At 37.0% G+C, this 27,310-nt stretch overlaps 1 protein-coding gene across 2 annotated transcripts in view; it reads left to right on the forward strand.

Moving 5' to 3' along the window:
• The first annotated feature begins 3,904 nt into the window (after positions 1-3,904).
• Positions 3,905-27,310, forward strand: part of LOC128520875 (guanine nucleotide exchange factor VAV3) — a 93,684-nt gene continuing 70,278 nt past the window's right edge. For both annotated transcript variants that reach the window (XM_053495305.1, XM_053495304.1), the window contains exon 1: positions 3,905-4,200. In XM_053495305.1, the coding sequence (XP_053351280.1) occupies positions 3,997-4,200 (204 nt within the window). In that variant the 5' untranslated portion in view covers positions 3,905-3,996. The remainder of the gene's footprint in view (positions 4,201-27,310) is intronic.

Consider the following 27,310-nt stretch of genomic DNA (forward strand, 5'->3'; position numbering starts at 1 on the left):
TTCCTCTTTTAGCTTCACTCACATACACTGACATAAAATCATACTGTCATTCCTCTTAATATTCTTAGTAGTAGGATGGAGTAATAGTAATTAAATCAAATTTATAGGCAAATTTTTTTTTTAACTGACTTTAATAGTCCAATAAAGTAAAATAATAGCTCTAACCCTTAGGTACACGTGTCAAACATCTAAAAAATCTTCTATCAAATAGAAATATCTTGAATGCATGCACAAATGCATTTCATATTTTTTTATTATGAGATTATCCTTAAGAACTAAAAAATCCACATAAAATACAAGTCTATAAATTTTCAAGTATCAGACGTTCCACAGGAATGACTGCAGTGAGCTCCGACCAGGATTGTCATTCACGGGCGTACGGCCTTCTTTAAAAAAAACGTCTGCATCGTTCAGGAGTCTCATCACCGTACTGTGCTTGAAGTCTAATGTAAATCTCATTCGCTTTCACGCCTTCATTCACCAGAAATTCTAAAGCTTGAAAGCTTGAAGCATCTTACCTCTGATTTATCACATAATAAACAATATTAGGTAAAAGTAAAGTCTGAGTTGAAATGTACAGTAACAGAAGGCTGATGGTTGAAAACTCTCCTACAGTGTCTTGCCAAAAGCTCCAGTGCGAATATCAACAACAGTGTGAAGAAGAAAAGAAAAAACTTTCAAATGGCAGCTTGGCATCTCTGCTAGTTGTGATTTCATCTAGTTAATATTTAACCTTAAGATTACAGTGGGGAAAACACGAATGAAGATAATAAATCAACCCAAGACGCCTAATCACGGGAAATACGAGTCAGAATGAAAAATCAAAACATTGCTAAGACTTTACACTCTTTTTTCTTTGTATAAACACTATTTCAACATCATGGAGTTTGAGGTTATATTGTTTTATACTGTGTGTGTGTCTGATGGTTCAATCACATCTAAAGCCTGACTGTTTAATCTGGACAGGGACAGAATGTCTCAGCAGTCCTGCCTCACACCTCAAGCGTAGGGGGTTCGAAACTCACCTCTGGTGTGTGGACGGACCTAGAGTTTGCTCGCATCTTTGTGCTTTGCGGGTTTTCTCTGTGCACTGTACTCAGGTCCAAAAGCCTGTGGTGTGAGTTAGTTGGCCTGTTCAAGCTGCCTGTGGTGTGTGAGTGGGTGTGTGTGATTATGTGTGCACAGAGTTTGGGGTTCTCAGTAACGTGATCTCCCCTACAGCAGAGACCTCTGGTGTGACGTGCCACTGGTGATGTTGGTTTCACAGGATAGATGGATGGACAATAATATTGTTTTTTATAGTAACAGCTCATATACAGTCCAGAGGACACACTCCAGAAATGAATCAATGTTTAACTGGTTTGATTTCTAGTTGGCATCATAGTGAACCAGTGTAAGGATATATTTATTCATGGAAACCTTAAAGCACCTACGTGAGTCGGTCTGGGTTTCCTCTTGGTACTCCAGTTTCCTCCCACAGTCCAGAGACACGCAGGTTAAGACCAAAACTGAGCTCTGCTGCAGAGGAGAAGTTCAATTAGAGTCACCAGCCTCAGAAATCACCAATTAACAACCCGCACCTCAGATTAGAGCCGTTATTTAAAGCTTTACAGAGCAAAAGTAGCAGAAATACATCTCAATATCAACTGTTCAAAGGAGATTACTGTGTATTTTGGATAAACGCTTTTAGTATTGTTTTACAGCGTAGAGAGAAATAAACTTCAGGAAAGAACATGGAATTAGAAAGGGTGTACAAACTTATACAAAAGGATAGCGAGAGAGAAAGAGAGAAACAGACAGCACCAAAAAATGTATACACACTTCAGGAAAAGAAAAACTTGTATATTGTATATATAGTATTATATATTGACATATAGTATTATGATAATTATATTTATATTGTAATGATATTATACTGTAGTAGTACAGTATACTGTACAGTACATCATAGTATTTTTTATTTCCTGAAGTCTGTATACAATAAAGCACCTCATGTCTTTAAGATTCAAAGGTGCTTTAATGGCAAGGCAAATATTTATATCGAGAGAATAAATTAAAATAAACACTGTATAGAAGGAGTGATAATAAAAAAATAAATACATTTACAGTATATAGAATACAGTACTATAATATATATATATATATATATATATATATTATAGTCTCTCTTCCTCTCTCTCTATATATATATTATTATATTATAGTGCAACAATAACTGTTTAAAGTTTCCTTATATATTGTTCCTCTGCAATTAACATGCTGATGTTAATTGCAGAGGAACAATATATAAGGAAACATTCGGTATTATATATGTAATTTTATTTATTCCTATGTGTATGCTGATGTTTCTGTATTTTTGTTAAACATTAATATTTTATCAGTCAGTACTAGTCTGGCATTTCTAGTTTCCAGTGTGGCAACAAAGTTGCTTTTTGATCCTTCAGGCGCTGAACAGAAGAGAAGATCAATATCGTTTTACGCTTTTTGTTGGTGTGCGGCATTTTGCGATGATCCCTTAATCATTCGTTGCGCCGTAGAGAATAATGGTGTTTATTCTTTTAAACATGTATAATTTAAGGCGGATGGAGCTTAAAGACAATGTAGAGAGGAAATATATCTGGGTATCTTATTTGCGGGTTTATTTACGCAGCTATTGAATTCGGAGATGCAAATATCAAACTAACTTTAACGCGGTGAGGAGAGACCTGTGTGTTTTGTGTCTTAAACCGCTGGCAGCAGACAGCATGAGACCCAACAAAGTAGGAAGACACTTGGAGACAAAAAACCCCAGTCACGTTAATAAGCCATTTGACTTCTTTGAAAGAAAGCTCCAGATAAGAGACAGGGGTAGCTTAGTGGTTAAGGCATTGGACGACGATTCGGAAGATCCCAGGTTCAAACCCCACAACCACCAGGTTGCCAGTGTTGGGCCCTTGAGCAAGGCCCTTAACCCTCAACTGCTCAGATGTATAATGAAAAAAAAAAAAAGTAAGTCATTCTGTATAAGAGCGTCTGCCTAAATGTAAGTAAGTCTGTTATAACAATTGCACGTGTATTTTATCTGTTTTGAACTTGGTGTTATTTGATCTTATTGGTTTAGAAATTGATATTTCAATAAATAGTAAACTTGGCCGTTTTCGTTATCATTTTGTTGTCAAGTGGGGAACGACAGAAAATGTTTGAGAGCCAGTGCTCTAAATGAACTTCTCGTCTGCGGCAGAGGTAGGTCTTGGTCTCGCCCTCCTGGGACGGCCTTCATGAGAGCCAGTTTCATTATGGTGCTTGACGGATTTTGCAAATGCACTTGACAATACTGTTCTTGCAAGAACTTTTACAGAAGGCTGACCTCTGTGTCTTAAAATAACAACTAACTCTTGTTTTTTTGTTGTTACATAATTACCTAATTCCATATGTGTTATTTTATAGTTTTGAAATCCCCAGTATTGTTATAGAATGTAGAAAAATAAATCACTAAACAAAAACAAAGAAATTTCCAAGTGACCCCAAACTTTTGAACGGTAGTGTGTGTGTGTGTGTGTGTGTGCATGGCCGAGTGAAATAAGTGGAAGATGATCAATCTGGCAACCCGTGACATCATCACTACCGCACACACACTCTAACACACACACACACACTCAGCGCTCAGAGTCAGGTCAGACTCATTGTGGATGGGATCTCGTCCCCTCCGCTCCGTTACGCGTTTATTTCCTTCCGTGTGAAAGAAAATGGAAACGGGGAAGTAGGCGCGCGCGCAGAACCGGTGCTGCTCTCTGTCTCTCTGTGTGTGTGTCTCTCTCTCTGTGTCCCTGTCTCTCTCTCTCGCTCTCTCTCTGTGTCTCTCTCTCTGTCTCTCTGTGTCTCTGTGTGTCTCTCTTTCCGTGTCTCTCTCTCTCTCTCTCTGTGTCTCTCTCTCTCTGTCTCTCTGTGTCTCTTTCTGTGTCCCTGTCCCCCTGTCTCTCTCTCTGTCTGTCTCTGTCCCTGTCTCTGTGCCCGGTGATGGAGTACTGGCGGCAGTGCGCGCACTGGTTGATCCGGTGCCGGGTTCTCCCGCAGACGCACCGGGTGACCTGGGACACGGCGCGCGCCTTCGACCTCGCGCAGAGTCTCCGGGACGGCGTGCTGCTGTGTCAGCTCCTCAACAACCTCCGTCCTCAGACCATCAACCTGAAGGAGATCAACCTCAGGCCGCAGATGTCCCAGGTCAGGAACCACACACACACACACACACACACATATACGCGCGCGCACACACACACACGCGCGCGCGCGCTTATCCAAGTGCTCCCATCCACACGTGCACTCATCAAGAGCTCTTTGGATGTCTCCGGTTGTCCCTTCACGTGTCCTCCGTAATGATCTCTATGCACAATACACACATATACCCTGGCCACTTTATTAGGAACAGTGTACAGCGCCTGCTTTGGTCTCATCATCTCTACTGCTTGATCCTGTGTATATGGGCTCGTGGGGGAGACTGGAGTCTATCACAGGACACTTAGGACACCAGACTGTTTTCTGTAGGTAGCACAAAAAAAAAAAGTGCTACCTTAGTCTCTGTACAACCGACTAAAGACCTTAAACATTTGGGTTAAAGATCTCCCTAACTGTGCTCGACTGATGGTACGTAGTAACCAGTGTAAGGCTATATCAAAGATGGAAACTTCAAAGCAATGATGCCAAACTTCAAGAGCATCCACCAGATGCCCAAATGTAAATAAAATGTAGGGCACAAGGCAGGGCACTGCAGGGCACACACACACACACACACACACACACACTACAGGAGATTTGGGAACACCAGTCAGACTCGTCTGCACCCTGAGAGAACCCACCAAGCACGGGGAGAACATGCAAACTCCATGCACACAGACCCCGAGGCAGCTGGAAGGCGTTGCGAGGCGACAGTGCTATCCGCTAAGCCATCGTGCCGCCTTTAACTTTCTCTTAAGAGAGAGAGAGAGAGAGAGAAAAAGACAGTACAGCTTGTCATGTTACTGGAAAAATGCAAATCATCTTTCCTGAAGATGTCAGAATACATCCTGAGTGTTACAGAGAGCTGACCGTGGAGGTTCCGTCCGTAAACATTAATTAACTTGAAGAAAACCTTACCACAATACGTGATCTTTTGATATCAGTCACACTACAGTATTGATACTGATTTAATTTAATTTTTTTTTTATGGTATATATTCAATACAAAAAAAATGTGTGTTGGCCAAAGAAGCTACTTCTGAAGTTTATGCAACATGGAAGTGACCAATCTCGCTTCCCTAAATATTTCAGGTTGCTGACTTCAGCCCTTTTGGAGAGATTATTTTATATGAGCACCAAAAATGACAATTTTTAGTGTTTTACTGTCTCGCTTTAAACAATAATCATTAAAATGCAAATAATTTATATTTCTTTATGAGTATTGATTTTAAAATTGGTGTCAACTTCTACAAGCATATGACCTGTAAAAACTGGTGCTTAAATAAAAAAATAAAAAAATAGCTTAAAAAATAGCTTAATAATCAAAAAAAAAATCTGTAGTGTCTGTAACCATGTAAAATTCATGTTGCAATATCTTAACAATTTTGAATTTTAGAATAATAATTTTTTTTGATAAATTAACTTTTTCACCCATAGGTGAGACACTTATTAGCACCAGCACCATGTTTTGGCCGAGTATACATCCATACAATTAGGAACCTCTGTAGTCCAACTAGGGACCGTGGAGGCCGAATGGTGATAACCATTGTGTTTCTTCACATTTTTATGACCGTGGTGGGCTCTCTGGTCAACATTCTCTCACGCAAAAAAACTATTAGTTTAATCTGCATGTCTTTGGACTGTGAGAGGAAACGGGAGTACCGGAGAAAACCCACCAAGCACGGTGCACACACACACAGACCCTGAGGTGGGAAACTGGAGCATGAAGGTGCGAGGCGACCGGTAGAGGCGACTGGTAGAGGCGAGCGGTAGAGGCGACTGGTAGCGGCGAGCGGTAGAGGCGACTGGTAGCGGCGAGCGGTAGCGGGGACTGGTAGCGGCGACTCTACCAGGGTGCAGTTTGTAGCAAAGCTTCACACTGTATTGTAAAAAAAAATCTAATTCACCCACATCACAAAGTGTATAAGAAATCAAGAATAAGCTTTTATTATACTTATGGCTCATGTAAGCGTAAGTTTGACACTTATAGATGTTACTCAACACGACCAGTGTGACACACACACACACACACACACACACACACACACACACACACACACTAATGCAACAGAAATTGTGAAGTGAAATCTCAAGATAGAAGTCACAAGAAAAGGTGACTGGAGTGTATGTTGTGTGTGTGGTGTGACAGACCTCATCACAGAGGGCTATGAAAGTTCAGCTCTGTGTGTATGTGTGTGTGTGTGTGTGTGTGTGTGTGTGAGATGGGTTCTGTAGGGTTCCGTTTTTTATTGAAAACACACCATCTGTAGAGGATTATATACCCGACACATACTGGGACACACACACACACACACACACACACACACACAGAAATAGTTTAATTAACCCAGTAATTAATAATAAAAATATAATAAGTGGAATGTAGAGTGTTAATGTTTGCTGTTGAGGTTTTAATGTGAATCAGTGAATCCCATCGTTAGAGAGTTTGTAAGAAAGTATCAATTGTATCAATATTATAAAATGACAGAAAGCAAAGATCAAAGGAAAAATAGCAATTGATTGCTGCAATGGTTACATTTTTAAAGGCCAGGGTTCATAGAAAAAAATGTTTATGAGAAGTAAAAAGGATTTAAATTAAAACCTTTTTTCAAATATTGTAGCCTTAAATTATTTTCTTCAAACAAACAAATAAACAAATACTCTCAGAGTTAATGTGGGAAAACATAAATAAACAAAAATAAACAAATACTTCCAGGGTTAATGTGAGAAAACAAACACATCCTGACATGTTACAAAGCTCTTACACTGGAGACTCCTTCCATAAATATTAAATATTAAATTATTAAAATTTCCTAGCATGCTATCTCTCTGTAGTAATTTAGCCCAGCTTCGTCAGCTATCATGTGCAAATTGAAGAATTAAACATTCAATTGAACAAAAAACGAAATCAATTAAAAAAAGCCCAGTTGACTTTATTTCATTTGGCTACAGTCTGAACAGAAACTGCCTGGATGCCTGGAGATCACAGTGATATCTTTTCTCTATGAGCTTGATTCTCCATCTAACAATTTAATAGATTTTAATCCATCTGATAAAATTATGCATGGGGGAGGAGCTTCAAAAAAGGGGGTGGTGTAAAGGGGGAGAGGCTGAAAGTGGCAGGCAGCTTAGGCTATAGATAGAAATGTTAAAAATGAAATGAATAAATCCAGACGTGGTGTTCAGACGGTGTGGAGGAAACAGTTCCATAATGGGAGGCCGAGACGCACGTTTAAACACTCACGTTAAATATTCATGAGCTCCGCAGGCAGCCATTTTATCATCACGTCGTTAAGGCGGACAGGCGGCGTTTACTCGGGGGACGCAAAACAAAGAGAGGAACGAAAAAGAGACCAGGAGGGTTTAAAAAACAGAACAAAACAAAAAAAGCAAACAAGGTTGTTTCAGTAAATATTAATCATTTAAATTAAGCATGTTAAAAATATACTATAGTATAATATCTAAAACAACCCATCAAAATAGGAAAAAACAACAACACAAAATTAAATATGATATTATTTTTAGAAATGTCTTTCTTAAATTTAGACTTTGCTTACTGTCAATAAACACATAGTTAATGATATTAGGAGTAATAATGTGCTGAACCAAACCAAACATTACAACATTACTAATTCTCTATGCAAAAAAAAACAACCAAACCAATAAAACAGAACAAAAAAACTACAAATTTAAATATATTATTTCCAGAATTTTATTTCTCAAATTTAGACTTTGTAATAATGCGTTAAACCAAATATTCCTAACGTCACTCATTTTCTCTGTGCATCTCTCTTCATTAAGATCCTCCAGAGATTAAAGACCTTATCATAAATAAATAACTAGTTTTAATAAACAGGCTGGGATTGTCTCATGTCTCCCGTCTGCTTGTTACACCCCACGTCCTCTTTGTGCTCGTTAGATGCTGAATTGATACGGCCGGTTCTTGCACCTTGCATTTCCTCTCCAAAAATGTTCAATATTAGCTCTGTGTTCAATATTATAAAAAGAGGAGACGATCTAATAAACCCTTGTGAGATAATATAGAAATATGATTGTAGTTTAATAGCAAAAATAATCTGAAGATACTTTTTTTATGCTGCTCTACATGATGTTGATTTCAAGCTAATAAAACCTTGCTACGAGTAAAATATTGATATTTGTATTGAATAACGCTCGTACAGGTTTATCAGCACTACTGTAACAGTGATGAAACTGTTCCTCAGTCACCAGAAGCTGATTATTGATGTACAGATTGTTCTGCCATTTTTAACTTTTCCTTGTTGTTTATTTATTTTTGTAACATTATATAAACCTGTAATCATTTTACACAGGAACCTTATTAGCCCCGCTCACTCTTAGTATAGGGATGGTCTGGTCGGGGTTTAGATGAAACATGAGCGGATGCTGTGAGGCGAAATCCCTGAAGGCTGCTCGACCATGGCTCTGATTTAGGACACAGCTGTTTCCTCTTCACTCGTAGCTTTTCAGTTCACAGTGATTCAGGTGTTACTGTGGATACTCCATGTTGTGCACGGGTACACACACACACACACGACTTTTTAGTAAAAATCTATTTGTAAACTTTTATGCTAAAAAAAAAAATGCAAAAAAATCAAGAGGCGAAACTAGTACACACAGGTAGCCTTTCATTGTTTTTGGAAAGAACATTACCAAAAGATCGAATGACACAAATGAGAAAGAAAAAACGGAGTTAGCTAGAATTTACACCTGACACTGCAGTTATGTGACACATTTCCAAATTATAAGGGTTTTACCATCCTGTCCACACCTCCTGTGCCATGTAAGCTTACTGGTAGAGGTAACGTAACGCACTGTAGGTGTGAGTGTTTTGCATTTGTTTCTATTTAAAAATTCAAATATGTGAGAAAAGATTATAATTGGAAAAACTTCATTTTCCATTCTGTTGCACTGACCAGTCGTATGCACGAGGGTCACATAGGTAAAGCACAGATTCATAAGATCACACGTTTTTCTGGTTGTTGAAGGTTATTTTGTGACTAATAATAATAATAATAATAATAATAGTAATTATAATAACATAATACCTATATTTCGTTAAACAGCACCATGATATGCACATTTTAAAAGTAATAATAACTAAACACTATTTAAGTAAAATAAGCACTATTTAAAGGTACCATAGCTAGTACTATGTGAGCATGTCATATAGGACAGGTCGGCTCTTTTGAATCGATTTTAGTGTAAATATTACAAAAACTGATTATAAATGTCTGATGTATAAATGTCTACGTGACATATCCAAATCTCAAAGGCATATTTTGATGTCAGAAACCCTGCTGTCAACACACACCTTTTTAGTTTTAGTGTTTATTTTCTTTACTCGGTTATTTGCCAATGCTGTGTTGCCAACATATTTAAGTATTTTAAGGAATATTCTTACTGTTTTTTTTTTAAAGAAGAGCCAGTGTGTGCAGCGCTGCAATCCCTCCCCATTCCAGTAAAAAGCTTGACCAATAACATTCTTTTTTTCCCTGTTCAAGTGGAAAGTTCTTGACTAGTTCAACTCTTATTCAGATAACTACAGGTTTACAAAAAGTTATCGACAAATCATATTCATTTCAGTAGAAAGTTTAACCGTTTACATTCATTTTAGTAGAAAGTTTAACCAATCACATTCATTTTAGTAGAAAGTTTAACCAATCACATTCATTTTAGTAGAAAGTTTAACCAATCACATTCATTTTAGTAGAAAGTTTAACCGTTTACATTCATTTTAGTAGAAAGTTTAACCAATCACATTTATTTTAGTAGAAAGTTTAACCAATCACATTCATTTTAGTAGAAAGTTTAACCAATCACATTCATTTTAGTAGAAAGTTTAACCGTTTACATTCATTTTAGTAGAAAGTTTAATCAATCACATTTATTTTAGTAGAAAGTTTAACCAATCACATTCATTTTAGTAGAAAGTTTAACTGTTTACATTCATTTTAGTAGAAAGTTTAACCAATCACATTCATTTTAGTAGAAAGTTTAATCAATCACATTTATTTTAGTAGAAAGTTTAACCAATCACATTCATTTTAGTAGAAAGTTTAACCGTTTACATTCATTTTAGTAGAAAGTTTGACCAATCACATTCATTTTAGTAGAAAGTTTAATCAATCACTAGGGATGCACCGAAATTTCGGCCGGCGAAAAATTTCGGCCGAAATAGCATTATCGGTTTCGGCCGAAACGTAAGAAAGTGCCGAAAATAAAAGCCGAAATTGTCGCCACGCCTCTCCCATCCTCCCGTCTCGTTCGCGCTGTCATTACGCATCAAACACGGAGTATGTCGGCGGTTTGGAAGCACTTCAAAGTACTTCAGATGAAGACAGCAAAGTTGCAATAATTTTAATTCATTTGTAGTTTTTTTTAATACAAACAAAAAGAAAATATTTTAAACATGTTTTTTGATGAAGCCATTTTCGGTTTCGGTATCGGTTTTCGGCCAAGTGCATCCAAAAATTTCGGTTTCGTTTTCGGCCCAGAATTTTTTTTTCGGTGCATCCCTATCAATCACATTTATTTTAGTAGAAAGTTTAACCAATCACATTCATTTTAGTAGAAAGTTTGACCGTTTGCATTCATTTTAGTAGAAAGTTTGACCAATCACATTCATTTTAGTAGAAAGTTTGACCAATCACATTCATTTTAGGAGAAAGTTTGACCAATCACATTCATTTTAGTAGAAAGTTTAACCAATCACATTTATTTTAGTAGAAAGTTTAACCAATCACATTCATTTTAGTAGAAAGTTTAACCAATCACATTCATTTTAGTAGAATGTTTGACCAATCACATTTATTTTAGTAGAAAGTTTGACCAATCACATTCATTTTAGTAGAAAGTTTAACCAATCACATTCATTTTAGTAGAAAGTTTGACCAATCACATTCATTTAATAGAAAGTTTAACCAATAACATTCATTTTAGTAGAAAGTTTGACCGTTTACATTCATTTAAGTAGAAAGTTTGACCAATCCAACCTATTGCTATATAACAACTGACCAGTCCCATCAGTTTCAGTACAATGTTTAATCAATTCCCAGTCTGGTAATTTTTTTTACTAGTCATGCATTGAAAAGCTCTTGACCAATTCCCTAGACGTCCACAGACAGTTTGACCAAACCCACCCATTTTCCTTGAAGAAACCATCGATCTTGCCTATTCCACCCTGAGTTGTTATGATAAAGTTTATGAGTTGTTATGATGAAGTTTGCCAATCTATTCTTGTTCCAGGAGAAAGTTTAATAAATCCCATTTGCTACAATGGAAACTTTAAACAGTCCTGTCTGCTCCCATAGAAATCGTGATCAATCTCTTCTTGTTCCAGCACCAAGTTTAATCACATTTGCACATGCAGAACACTTGGCGGATCTCCCTGGCTCCTGTTGAATATTTGCCCAATTCTCCTTATTCTAGTAGACATTTTAACAAATCGTGTCCACCCTCATGAACAGTTTAGCCAGTTCCGCCCGTTCCTGTAAAAAGTTGAGCAATAAACTTTTTTCCCATTTGACCAAACTTTCTGCAGGACTGGGTGCGGTCGGTCTCATGTACAATGAGAGAAGTAAAATAAACACCATCTAAAGGTACCGTTGCTAGTACCATATGAGCGTGAGTACCATATGGACATGACATGGCTGTATTGAATCGATTCTAGTCTAAATATTGAGAAAACTTGAGAAACTGATTATAAACGCCTGTGTATTTGTCATCTTGGAGACTCCAAAGATAGATAAACACCCTCAAAGGTCTCATTTCCATAAGAGCGGCTAACAAAATACAATAATTTGTCAGCAATATCGCCCACTGAATGCTAGTTTCTGGTAATTGAGAGTCATGCGGCGTGTAAACATTCAGTTCAGAGTGCAGCGGGGCCTCGTGAGAGTTCTTCTTATGAAAGTGTGTGTGGTTTCTTCTCTATCGCAACTGTGTGGCTGCAAAGTGAAAGCAATGGCAGCAGGTGCGGAAACCGTGTCAAAAACTGAGCTGTTGTTCGAAAAGTAACCGAGCTTCATTAAAACCAAAAAAAATACAAATTAAAAGATAAATGTGCAAATGTTGAACACAGTTAAAGTGTTACCATGCTTTTATTTTTTGCTTCTACAGATATTAAAATTACATGCATGCATGCGTGTGTGTGTGTGTGTGTGTGTGTGTGTGTGTTGGGGGGCGGGTTGTTGGGGGCTACAGTGATTAGAGGAACGTTAGCTGTAGTAGGGGGTAAGACACTCTGCACGACATGATCGGACGCACTGTTTCCGAGCAGCCACGCCCAGGAAATGAGGAAATGGGATGGAGGAAGGAAGTGAAACCAAGCAGACATTGTCATTTAATTCACTGTGTTACTTTCGAAATGGGGTTTAAACATGCTTAACTTTACGCCAGTGACAAAGTGATAGCCTTAGATAACATTTCTGTTCTTTTAAGGGACACTAAAACCAAACACATTGGAAAGTTTGTGTATTTATTTTAAGGACAAAGTAAAAAATGTATTAAGATATAAAAACAGTAATTATGACAGCACGGTAATGTCTCGGGCAATAATAGGTCCCAAAGCTCGTACGGGTTCATATATATGAGAGAGAATCTCGCACTCTTCGCTCCCTCTCAGCTCTGCGTCTCTTTACGCCCACTGTCCGTTTGACCACCGCGCGCCGTGAGGTTTTAGTCACACCGACCCTCGTCTTTGGAACTCCCTCCCAGAAAGCATCAGGTTTAAAGCATATGTTTATAGACGTGCTTATCCAACAAGATATCATGCATATACAGTATATATATTACTTGTGAAAGCTACTGATTTATTATGTCATGTATTTATTCATTCATTCATTTATTCATAAATTTATTGTTTGCAGTTGTTACTGTTAATGTTTTTTTCTTTCCTTTTATGTACGATAACTTTGAGTGCTAGAAAGGCGTTCATAAATAAGAATACAGTGTGTTTATCGTTATTATTATTATTATTATTATTATTATTATTATTAAAGTCTAATTTATTCATAAAGCACATTTAAAAACAATGCACTAAAAGTGCTGTACAATCCCAAAATAGCTGCAGATAACAATAAACAGACTATATAATAAAAATACAAATAAAATCCATATAAAACAATAAAACAATGAGAAATCTTAGATGTTCCACTGAGTGTGTTAAATAAAATAAGCAATGTACGTCAATATATACATACATAAATAAATAAAGATGGCATAGTGGTTAACACTGCACATTATAATTTTTTGTAAATTTCATCAATGTACAGACACGCCCACTTTACAGTTTTATTATATGTACAGATCGGGAACATACAGTAGCTTTAAATGCTGTTTAAATATAAACTTTATTTGTGCAAGCCTGAGAGACAAAGTCACAGCGAGTTAATAGGACTCTGTAGTTGTTCATATTCCTAGTTGTAATTATCATTAATAATGATTCGTCATGTTTTTGCTTCGTCAGACAGTGAAAAGAAACTATGGTCAGGTGGGAACAAATATTTGTGAGCTGGGAACTGAGAAACTTCACCCCACAGACACTATAGGAATCGTCAGAAGAATCGTTCGAGGCAGATATCTGAATTATAGTGTTGTCACTCAAACACACGTAGCTTGTTGCCCGCTTGTGCCAGTGCATGAAGGTTCAGAGGTGATCTCGAGCATCTGCAGCAGCGATAATTCCCATGCATGGAAGAAAAGAAACACAACCCCTCTCCAGCCACAAACATGGCCACAAACCATCACTGCGCTTTTCAACAGATGCCAAAATAGTCTCATAAACCTGGCTTAAATATCAAACACAAATCCCTCCGCACAACAGCTCACCGTTTACAGTTATGACAAGGAGTGAAATATATGTCCCGACTCATCCCTCCTGATATCACGTCTGGCTAAACGGTTACATCTGACAGCGCTAAGGGTTCTGCTTTGCTTCTCTTTATCTCGCTGTAAATCAATGATGATTTATGTATAAAAACAAAGCAGCGTTGCTCATTTAACACGGTGACGCATTGAAATGAAAACAATCGGCTGAAAGTGAAATTCAAGATAGAACCGAAACCAGATTTGCTGAATTATTATATTTTTTCTAGCCATAGTTATAATTATTGTTTATTATTATTATTATTATTATTATTATTATTTTATTTATAGATTTTTTTGCTTTGAATGAAAATGAAGTGAAACATGGCACAAAGAAAGTTGTAAAATGATCACTCATTAAAAATATTTTGAACAGCAAAGAAAATGTAATGCATCAGATTAGCATATATACATATTAGCATATATATAAAATCATGAATATATTATATGTGTTCCTAATAATCCTTTGGGATAATATGCATGATATATTTTTTTTATTTTAGTGATTTTATTTTTCTTGCTGGGATTTTTTTTTTAAGTATAGGGGTTTGTAAGACTGTATTTTGCATTGTATCTTGGGTTTATTTAAATAATGATAATGATAAATAACCTTTAGTATAAATTTGTAGCACTTTTATTACATCATTCTGTTGGCTGTCAATATTAACGTAATAATGCATGTGATTAATCTAGAAATTTTAACATGACTTATTTTTTAACACAAATATAACCGACTTTGACCCTACTGGCTTCCCATAATTGCAGCCTGTTTGTAATAAGACGACTGAGGGAAGATCACCAGGTCTGCTGAAGGGCATGTTTCATTAGAAAATAATTCTGGATGAAAGTTTGAATAAAACCATCCCTTAAGGGGAACTATTTTTACAAGAATACATTAACTGTAAGATGTGGGAGCGTTGGCTCAGGTGGCTCAGGTGGCTCTAGGTTGTTAATTTTTGGATCTGAGGATCCAGGTTCGAGCCCCGTCATTGGTGGGTTGTCACACCTCTGTTCTACCCAGCCACAGCATGCAGTCTTGTCCAATTCAAGAGATTTTAATAACTATCTGTTAAACGATAATGTTTGAGATATTTTAAAACTGCACAATCTGATTCCTCCGACCGGTTTTATTTTAGCGATTTTATTTTTCTTGCTGGGATTTTTTTTTAAGTATAGGGGTTTGTAAGACTGTATTTTGCATTGTATCTTGCGTTTATTTAGATAATGATAAATAACCTTTAGTATAAATTTGTAGCACTTTTATTACATCATTCTGTTGGCTGTCAATATTAACGTAATAACGCATGTGATTAATCTAGAAATTTGCCGAAATTTGCCGGTTTGTCATGTATTTCTTTATTTTAAAAATGCACGTTTATAATATAAGTAAATCTGATTATTTAAAATAGTGATTTTATATATATATATATATATATATATATGTGTGTGTGTGTGTGTGTGTGTGTGTGTGTGTGTGTTTTGCTCCGGTGCTGCTAAAGGTTTTTATGTTATTTGTGAAGAGAGCCTCAGTTCGTACAGTCATCTTGAAACAAAGTTGTCTTGAGCCATACTGTATTTCAGTACTTATTTTTTTTTAACACCTTTTTGCTAACTTCCCCTAATCGTACATATCATGCATCACCTACACAGTGAAGCGAGTTTTTGTTTCCAGGTTACTAGCTAACAACTGTACGCTGTTATTTAATTACAGGTTTAAATAAACACCGCTGCAAATGAACTTATCTACACTGAGCTCGATTCTGCATCCTGTTTCCATTGTTCTAAACACTCTGCCATGTCTTGGGCTTTGTTGAGGTGTTTAGTGCCGCACTCAGAATGGCTGCTGTGGTTTCTGATACTGACTGATATACAGTTCTGTACAGTATAAACAATCAAAAACGATGCTTCCAGACAGACAGACACAGTGCATCACTCCATTGTGCATCACGTCCTGTAGAGCTCAGAACATAACGGGACATGTCGGGATCAGGCTCAGGTAGGAGGTGTGGCCTGAAGCTTGAAGGTGGAGTCAGTTGATAAAATATTTTGAAAATAATTGTGAAATATTTTGCTTATACAGTATTCAGTGCACATTTGGCAGATGTCCTTATCCAGAGCGACTTACATTTTTATCTCATTACACATGTGAGCAGTTAAGGGGTTAAGGGCCGCGCTCAAGGGCCCAACTGATTAGCAGAAATGAGTTGATCTGTCGCCACATGATCTAAATATACATACCTGTAAGTATGCATAAATCCATGATCATACCATGTCTGTAGGGTTAGGGTTTGGTCTTTGTCTATCTGTATAGCTGGATAAACTCCCCATGACGTCAGAGCAGTTTGGGGCCTCAAGTGTGGAAGCTCTGATGGTTGGAACGCGCCTACTTAAGTCAGTTACCGCAAGCTAGCTAGCTTTGGTGAAGTTCAACTGTGGGAGACTGGCTGTTGGTTGGAAAACGCCTACTTATCTCAGTTACCACAAGCTAGTTAGCTTAGATTTAGTTTAGCTAAAACTCTGGGGTGGTTATATGCTAAGGTTATATGCTTTGCATTTGATTCGTCATCCGAAACCTACATGCCGTCCCGTGTCAACTCCTACATTTCTTGTGGTAACAACAATTCCAGTTGGTTGGTTAGCTGAAGTGATGCATGGGGGCAGTTAACGGTTTAACGCCTGCAATACAGCCGTCATGAACGAGAAATCTAGCTAGTGCAAGTTCGGTCCCAGAGAGCCGCACATTTCAGCTCCAACTCTGAAAAAGAACTCACCTGCCTGTAGCCTTTAGTAATCCTGAAGACCTCGATTAGCTTGTTCAGGTTGGACAAAAGTTGGACTTTTTTGACATTGGCTCTATTAGGATTAACTCTCTTTTGGAGCCATTGGTCACTGTAGTTGCCGTCCTAGTGGTGCTTGGAGGAACTGCACATTTTGGCACTTCTTCTTCTTCTTCTTCTTCAATGGACTCATATTTCAGAATCAAAGCATTATGAGCTAATCAGAGCACGAACAGGACGATATCATGGAAAAGCGTTAATCAGGAAATATGTTAAATTATAAAGATCTCTCAGAAAACAATAATCCTGAGACTCTGTAAATGAGTGAAGTGACAAACGCTTTAAAGTTCATGTTGGAGGCTTGTTGGAAAAAGGATTCTCTGTGGAGGTGTGTTTCATCGCCCCCAGAACACCACCCTCGTAATGATTTCGGGAGTTCCTGACATCACATTGAGACTTACCCTTTGGGTTCTTTCTCTGTATGTGTGTGAGTGTGTGTGATTATTTTAGTCTGCAGTTTGCACTATGTTAAATTGGTGGCTAAGCTTCGTGAGGAAACATCTTGATCTTGGTTGTTTCCACGCAGAAATCTGAATAAAAATCGTAAACCTAAAATGAAAAAAAAAAAAAAAAAAAAAAAGAAGCCTGGTTTCATGTTGGTGAAGCACCCTTGCAGCGCATGCAGAGAGGCGAATCACCGCTATATCACCCTCTCTCTCTCTCTATATATATATATATCTCTATCTCTCTCTCCTATCCTCTCCCCCTCCCCACTTCCCCTCCCCCTCCCCACCTGCACCTCCTGCGGTGAATCACCGTCTATATCTGTAGAGACAGGATGTAAGTCAGGTTTGTGCGCTGTGTGTATAAATATGTGTGTGTGTGTGTGTGTGTGTGTGTGTATACCTACCTGTTCATTTCCTCATTTTTTTTTTGTCCATCAGATGTTAATCAGTTATAATCAGATATAGTAGCACTAATGGAGATTATTACCATGGTAATACATCCTTATTATAAATATTTATAATAATAATAATAATAATAATTATAATAATGATAATATTATAAAAAATGCACTAGAGTAACATTAGTCAGAGGGAAGTCAGAAATCAAGTCAGTTTTATACAAGATCCAGTTAAAATACACAGTATGACGTTAAGTCCATAGATTATATTGTAAATCATGTAACTACTTCACTTCATTACCAAAGAATTGTCTTTACTTTGAAGATTTGTTTGCTGCATTATCCAGCCTACAGTATGTTTGAACACCTTCTAACTCCATGAACTTTCCTGATTTTAATTTATCTTTGAATACACAATAATCTCCTTTGAACAGTTGATATTGAGATGTTTATCTGCTACTTCTGCTCTGTAAAGCTTCATAGAGAGTTGAGATCATGGTTCTATTAAACTATTCTCTCTCTCTTTGTTTTTTTCTCTCCAAATGAAAAAAAATTATTGCACTTAAGAAAAAAAAGTGTTGTCTGCACAGGACTTACTCTCTTTTATTAAAATAAAAGTCACCTTTTTTATGTAAATAAATGTAAAAGTTAATGCACATGAATAGAAAATTACTCTCTGTGTAACTGCTCGAATCAACATGGTTAGCATGTTTAGCTCCACCTCCTTCATGTGAGTGACAGCGGAACGACGTAAATGAGGGAGAGCGATGGGGAGTGATTGAGTTGTATAGCCTGATTGGTAATTAATAGTTTTTTTTTTTTTTTGTTACACTGTTTGAGTGAAACCAGTGACCTGGTCTGACCCAGCAATCCGGTTATCACTGTCGCCTTGCACCTCCAGGGTCCAGGTTCGATTCCCAACTTTGTGCGAAATGAGTTTGCATATTCTCCCTGTGCTTGGTGGGTTTCCCCCGGGTACTGCGGTTTCTTTCCACAGTCCAAAGACATGCAGGTTAGGCTAATTAGCGTTCCAAGTGTTGCCCGTAGTGTTTGTGTGTGTGTGTGTGTGTGTGTGTGTGTATGGGTGTGTGCCTTGGATTGTCACCCTGTCCAGGGTGTACCCTGCCTCCTGCCTCCTGGGATAGGTACCAGGTCCCCGCGACCATGAATACAGAATAAAGCCGTATAGAAGATGAGCGAGTGAGAGATTATTAACATATGCACTAAGATATTTGCACATTTTTATTAATCAATAATCAAACAGGAGATTTTCAATTGGTGAAACTCTTTAAAATTAAGGAATGGATTGATTATTGATTAATCATTAAAATCTCTAATATGAACAAATATTTATACTTTGCACTCTATACTGTTTTACTTCGTTTTTTTTAAATAAGTGATTGTTAGTTCAATCAATTCTACACATATTAGTTTTAGCTTATGCACAGCACTGTATATGAGTGACGTGTGTTTTGTCTTTGCAGTGGCACGCCCTTTAAATTCACGCTTCTTCATGTAGTTTTACACTGAAAGCATTTTCGGGAACGGCGTCAAGTTTTGGTTAAGCAGCTACAGCTTTGTGCTACTTTTTGCTTCAGGTTTATGAAGTTAGAATCGGAAAATATTAGACAATGTTAGTTTAACCGCGGACGTACATGTGGTCAGACGACGTGTGTACACGTGTTACAAGCCATAAATGCTGCAAAGGGTATTTTTAATTCTCTACATAAATATAGTATTAAAACCACGTCATTTCATCAACGTTGGAGAAAACGTCCTCGTCCTGATATTGTGTTTTGGGTCGACAAAGTTGCAACCCTATTTCTAATTACTATCCAACAGCGTCAAACAATCTTGTTTGAACTACTGGAGCCTTATTTTTCCACTCGAACCCGTCATACCATCTCTCATTAGAGAGAGATCAAGGGTTTCGTTTTGGTCAGTATCCCAGGAGATAATTGTATACCCTTATGCAGAGCAACTACTCCTCCCTTTTACTGTTTATGTGAAATACTGTATATAAAATGGCACCAACACCTTCACCACGGTCACTGAGGTCGCACATGCGTGTACATTCTACTGTTACTGTCCTGTGCATATACAGCTTAATGCTAATTCTCACTGTGTGTGTGTGTGTGTAGTATCAGATACAACAATATCCCGACTCCTCTATGACAAAAGGGTCATTGTATTGATCTCCTAAAGTGCACGCACACACACACGCACACACACACACACACACACACACACACACACACACACACACACACATAGCCCTACCAATATGCAGCATTGTTACATAAGCATGTTCTCGATCCGTCTAACATTTTTATTTTAGATGGAAAGAGAAACACAGGGTGGTTTATAATCCGTCTCCTTGTCTTGTTAGACGGCTCTTACAATAACCCGTCCTGCCTCTCTTTACTTATAGACTCAATAGACATGGCTCAGAGCTCGGACATGCTTCAGTGACTTTAGTGACTTTCTGTTCTGCTTCATATCGGGTGGTTTAGTGCTTCAGTGTTATCTCATTTAAAATGCATTGGTTTTGTTCTGCTCTACTTCTGCTACACATCTCACTCATGCATAGACTGGAAATGTAGATAATTTTACCTTACGAAGTGTTAATGTGATGTGTAAATGCATAATGTATCCCGTGTAGCATTATTTCATGCAGTGTGAAAGTCAGCAGCAGTGTCTGTGTGAGTGTGTGTGTGTGTGAGCATGTTCAAGAAATGCGTTTAACATTTTTTTTTGTCGTGAATGATGAGGAGGTTTTTCTAAATCAGGCGGTAATGTCTCAAAACAAGTAAAATGTCTTAAAATAAGTGTACTTTCATACTAGACCACAAAGTTTGATTTGGTTGTGTAATGTGAACGTGCTGTCTCATGCCTGGGCACGGATCAGCATGAACTCCAGCATGGCACGGAGTGCTCGGGCATGGATAAATTTAGTTCAATCTACTGACCTATACAGGACTGAGTCGCTCTTTTTCCTCAAATATCGATAATGTTAGGCATAGCTTGAGGGTTTAAATCCTCTTCTTCTTTTTGTGTTTATTGCTGGTTTGCAAACCTGCTGCTGTATCAGGGAGTATCCTGGATTTTGGATATAGTTACTATTTAATCTCCCTCTGCAAACTATTTTAAGTGGAGCAGAAAATGCAAAAGCTATCTCAGTTCATACATTTAGCATGGACAACCATCAAATGTCTCGAGATATGAGACAGCTAAAAAACAAAACAAAACAAAACTATAACACACTCACTAACTGCCCACATGCATTTTTCTTCCCCAAGCTGGTTAAATCTAAATCACCCTCATGTCACTTAATATAGGAAATCTCTCAACTAAGATAAGATAAGATAAAACTTTATTAATCCCGGAGGAAATTCTTGTGCTAAAAGCAAGGAGACTAATAGAATCTACAATTAAGCAATGAAGTAATTAATAAAGTAAGATAAAAATAAAATATTCACATAGTAGTCATAAGATAAATAAAAGTAGAATGCAACGACCAGTGCGATAAGAATAGCAGAACCAGCTTCTGATGTAAAATTGTACATAACAACAGTGACAAGCAATATTGCACATGTTATTGCTGAGTGATATTGCACAAGATCTAATGCACATCCTGTTAAAACAAATGCACATCATTAGCACCACATATTGTAAATTATGTATACATTTTATAATTAAGGGTATAATGCGTCTTAATGTTAATAATGGTGACTGGGGACAGGTACAGTATATAAATAAAACTAAATAGTGTAGAACAAACACGAGACACACTACAGTATCTCTACACACAGGTTGAAAAGATTGATTAAATGTTTTTTATACCTTAGAATGTTGAAAATACAAATACAAAAAGTAATTGTTCAATATGTTAAATATGCAATAATCAAAATGTAAATCATTGTCATTTTCGAGTCTATTCAATCCTATAGCAATATGTTTATTGTATGATTTATTTTACGCAGCTATAATTCTTACAAGCTTTGAAGTATTAAAAACTATTTATCTTATATAAGCCACATTTTTGTGTGACTTGGGTTGTTTGATTGTTTTGTTTAAACATAATGCCTTATACAAAGTGATAATCTTTTTCTTTCCCTGACGATCTTCTGCTCCACACTCCAGTCCAGTAGGTGGCAGGTGTACACTAACCCCCACAAACCCAAAAAGAAGAAGAAGTAGGAAAAAAACAAAATATGCGAGCATTTGCGAAAGATGTAATATATTAGTAAGGATTTGGACTATTTAAAATATAACATTTGTTCAGATCTTAAGTAATTCATCTAAAAAGTGTAAATCGATTGTGGAACGAAAGCCTGCTAATTTGGTTAAAGAAACCAGCAAAGCTTGCATAATCGCTTAAATCGCACAGCTCTAATTCTACAGTTAAATGTAGCTTAAAGATATAGCATTTTCTTATATGAGCATTTTGAGTAAAATGTTTAAGCAATAATTTCAACGGTAATATTATTTAAAGAAAAGAAGAGTGAGAAATAGACTGATAGATTGTGAGAAAGAAAGAGAGAGCTGGATTAAATATTTGCCCTCTAGCTATAACCAAAGCATCCAATTTCGCACATTCTGTGCCACTCTATCTCTGATCGGAAGTGCGTTTCTCCAAACCAGCATCTCTCCTTTCTTCACCTTCATCAGCGACCGTTACCATGGTAATGGTAGGAAAGGTCATTCAGAGTGTGTGTGCCTGCGTGTGTAACATTGAGATAGTGTGTGAGGGGTGAAAGGCACTCAACCAAAGAGACCAAGTGTGACACTAGTGATCTAGCTTGATTGAGATTGCTGCCGATCACCGTGATATGAATGTGGTCATGCAAGGAAAAAATTAGCTGGCGATGGGACGCGGTTATGCAGGCAGCTTTTATTTATTCCTGTTAGCATAAGCACGGTTCCTTTGCATATAAACTCGTATTTACAAGTACAGTACATACACACTTGACTCACCATTTTAAGTGTCTATAGTGGACATGCTACTGTTAACAAGCCATGTTACTATTAGCAAATTTATTTTTTATTGGGAAATGTGCTATAATTAGCAAAAGCCATCACTATTAGCAAAACACTTAATTATTTATAAAACTACAATATTGTTAGTTAGCTGTCACTTTACTGTTAGCAAAACTTGTTACTATTAGCTACTAATAGTTTTTTGTTACTACTATAATGTTATTATTAGCAAAACACATTACTCAGCAAAACATGTTACTTCTAGCAAAACATTTAACTGTTAATAAAACACATTTGTCTACTATAAGCAGGCATGTTATTTTTAGCAATTTTACTGTTAGCAAAATCCAACTATTAGCAAAACATTTTACTATTAGCAAAACACCACTATTAGCTAAAAATGTTACTATTAGCAAAATCCCACTATTAGCAAAACATGTTACTGCTAGCCAAACACCACTATTAGCAAAACATGTTACTATTAGCAAAACATCACTATTAGCTAAACATGTTTCTATTAGCAAAACATCACTATTAGCTAAACATGTTACTATTAGCAAAACACCACTATTATCAAAATATGTTACTGCTAGCAAAACACCACTATTAGCTAAACATGTTACTATTAGCAAAACACCACTATTAGCTAAACATGTTACTATTTGCAAACCACCACTGTTAGCTAAACATGTTACTGCTATCCAAACACCACTATTAGCAAAACATGTTACTATTAGCAAAACACCACTATTAGCTAAACATGAAACTGTTGGCAAAACACCACTATTAGCTAAACATGTTACTTTTAGCAAAATACCACTATTATCAAAACATGTTACTGTTAGCAAAACACCACTATTAGCTAAACATGTTACTGTTAGCAAAACACCACTATTAGCTAAACATGTTACTGTTAGCAAAACACCACTATTAGCAAAACATGTTACTATTAGCAAAATACCACTATTATCAAAACATGTTACTGTTAGCAAAACACCACTATTAGCTAAACATGTTACTGTTAGCAAAACACCACTATTAGCTAAACATGTTACTGTTAGCAAAACACCACTATTAGCAAAACATGTTACTATTAGCAAAACACCACTATTAGCAAAACATGTTACTGTTAGCAAAACACCACCATTAGCTAAACATGTTACTGTTAGCAAAATACCACTATTATCAAAACATGTTACTGTTAGCAAAACACCACTATTAGCTAAACATGTTACTGTTAGCAAAACACCACTATTAGCTAAACATGTTACTGTTAGCAAAACACCACTATTAGCAAAACATGAAACTGTTGGCAAAACACCACTATTAGCAAAACATGTTACTATTAGCAAAACACCACTATTAGCAAAACATGTTACTGTTAGCAAAACACCACCATTAGCTAAAAATTTTACTGTTAGCAAAACACCACTATTAGCTAAACATGTTACTGTTAGCAAAACACCACTATTAGCAAAACATGTTACTATTAGCAAAACACCACTATTAGCAAACTATTTTACTGTTGGCAAAACACATTAGGCTACTATTAGCACATTATTATTTTTAGCAAAAAAATTACTGTTAGCAAAACACAACTACCAGCAAATAATTTTACTGTTAGCAAAACACCAGCACAGAGTCGAGACCTTAACCACGTTGGGAATCACGTTATGCAGTGCCGGTCCCATGCCTGGATGAAATAAGAGGTTTTAATATGTTGAAGCTAGCAAAGTTGTGATATGTTGTGTGTTATAGCTCAGTACAGGAAAAGTCTCTTCTGTGAGTCATGAATATTTAATGCTTGGGCTAATATTAGCTTTGTGGTAACAGGCTATCATTATTTTTTTTCTTTTACAAAAAGCTAACTGTCATTAGCAAGCTAGCAATTAGCATCACTGACATTCGGAGGCAGCCTTGTGAATATTTAACCTTTCAGGTCTGGATTAGATTGTGTTACTTTATCTTCCAGCCTTTGAAAGTTGGACATAGAGCAGAAGCAGTACTGTACTGTCCTGTGGTCAGCAGGGGACAGATGGGATTGAAACACTTCCTGTTCTGCAAAGAACACGCTGACGCTGAGCCAAACAGGTCTCCTGATTCGCAATGAGTCAGTGGACGTGTGGTGTTTGTTCTCTCTTTTTTCTTTTTGGCCTTTAAGTGGTGTGACCACTTGCCTCACACTGTTGCCCAAGCAACCACAAAGCAACAGAAAAGCATCAAACACGCAACTAACAGAACACAGCTATGAGTAAAAACTCTCCTTATTTCTCTATATAATGCCCTTCTACACTAATGCACTCATCGCAGTGTTTCACTAGTGGTTGGGTACCATCATGGTGGAATTTTATTTTTGTACACCAGAGCTATAATCGGACTTCCTGCTTCACATCTAAAACCCTGGCCTCCCAGGAACTCCAATAACGAGCCAATCATGGGGAAATGCCTAGGAGTGAGGTCAAGACTGTACGAAGGATTTGGCAATAACTCCCAGGCTAGTTCCTTGAATGTGTAAGTGGTGTTTGTGAATGAGTGTGTGTACAGTTTACACAGACAGGTGTATGTCTTCCGCCAGTTGCCGACAAGTTATCTGGCGATTTTTAAAAACAGGGGGTCCATTCGCTGAATGTTCACGGGAATCACTGCAGTGGGCTCCGAGTCACCTCGGGCAGGATCGTCATTCTCGGATGTAAGGCGTTTTTAAAAAAAAATAATTTTGCACTGTTCAAATATTTTACTGCGGCTAAGCGTCTCACCACCATACTGTGCATGAAGTCTTCTATAAATAGGTCTCGATATTGAATTTCAATTGTCTTTTTAACCCCTTCATTCACCAGAAATTTCATTGCAAGTCCAGGTTTGACTTGAACATTTCTTGCACAACGGATAAAAAGTATGACATAGTTTTTTTTTAATTATTATTAATAAATGAGAATTAAATGAATGCTGTAGCGTAAGAAGAAAGACACGGTGTTTTAAAAAAAAGTAAGTATTGGCAACTATGAGATTTAATGGAACTTTTGTTGATCAGTTCCTTCAGTTCGATTCCATACACATTAATTAAAATTATTTAGGTAAAACATACAAAACATACAAATGTCAAATTGTCTAAAATTTATGATTTTATTTACAGCTTTTGCATGAATTACTTTATGAGCTGTCAATGCAATGCAGTAGATGGGCAGAATTTTTTTTTATTGTTTTGTATGAGACATGACATTTGAACACTGAACAGCACAATTGTATAAAATTTCATTTAACATTCAACGTAAATTCTATACTTCTGATGCCGTAGGAAATATAGCTGTTTTGAGACAAGACAGGCAAAAAGTATTTATGAAGTTGAATAAAAAACGAATGGAGTTTCGCAATTCTTCTTTGCAATAAAAAATACAAATCGTCTTGACAGTTTACCCATGATTCATAGCACTCGTTTTGTTCTACCGCCCTGTTCTGGTGTTGATTATTTGCCCTGATTGGAAATACAAATGCTAAAAAAATGTTTTTAATAGAAGCCCCCTAGGCGTAACACAGCGTACACTACTCAGCGTTTGGTTTGTCTTTTTTTTTTCTCCAGAGAAGGAGAAGCACCCTCTCATGCAGAGGCAAGTCGTGTGGGCGTAGTGCGTAACACACAGCTGTTTCTGCTCACTCGTCATATTGCCCTGGCAGGACAGTCTGTGTTTCCTGACTTGAAAAAACATCTCCACCCTTGAAATCCCTGCACATTTCTCTTCTCTCATCTCTACTGCCCTGTTTCATATCATATACTCGGACACTCATGAGTCTGTTTATGCCATTTTCAATAACTTTGTCCATTTATGGACAATTTTACTTCATCAATTACACTTTCACTAATCGTCTAACTGTAATACAGTATCACTGCAATTACACCCATGTCTAGTTAGGAGAATGCAGACATTTTCAGACATTTGTGATGTTCTTTTTTTTTTTTAACCTGGGGTTGTTCAAGTTGAACATTGAGCTTTTCGAGTGGTATTTAAGAAGATGAAGGTTTTGTTTCGGATCTCCGGTCTTTTTGTAAATGGCAGTCTGGGCTTTTGCTTCCATTGAAATCTGCTGCATCAGGTGTGGAAGCTAAAAAGCTCTCAGGACAATGAAGGAGTAACCTGATCGATTTGACTTTCTTGACTTCAAGGAAAAGATTATTATAAATACATTATGAAAGACGCATCCTGTTCTGTGTTGCACCTTCACATACAAGAACGGCTCTTCTCTTTTTAGGTTTTCCTGCCATGCATGCAAAAAAATGCTTTTGATCAGCACTTGAGTGTTGAAAAAACAGCAAATGGATGAAACAAGTGCTCTCCGTTGTGCAAATCCGCATCACTTATGTGACGCATAGAATTTTAATTGATTTAAAAAAATGATGTACAAGTAAATTCAGATCATCAACTCAAAACATCCCAGAACCCCTCTCAGTTACAGACTCAAGTGTGAAAATTGCTTTAGATGTACAGACCCCATTCTCTTTACCCTTTCTTTTTTCTGCTTGTTTTCTTTTTTAATGCACTAATCAGAATGTAATTACAGATTATCAGTTTAAACACTGA

The sequence above is a fragment of the Clarias gariepinus genome, chromosome 4, assembly GCF_024256425.1.
Source record: "Clarias gariepinus isolate MV-2021 ecotype Netherlands chromosome 4, CGAR_prim_01v2, whole genome shotgun sequence".
Classification (NCBI taxonomy): Eukaryota; Metazoa; Chordata; class Actinopteri; order Siluriformes; family Clariidae; genus Clarias; species Clarias gariepinus.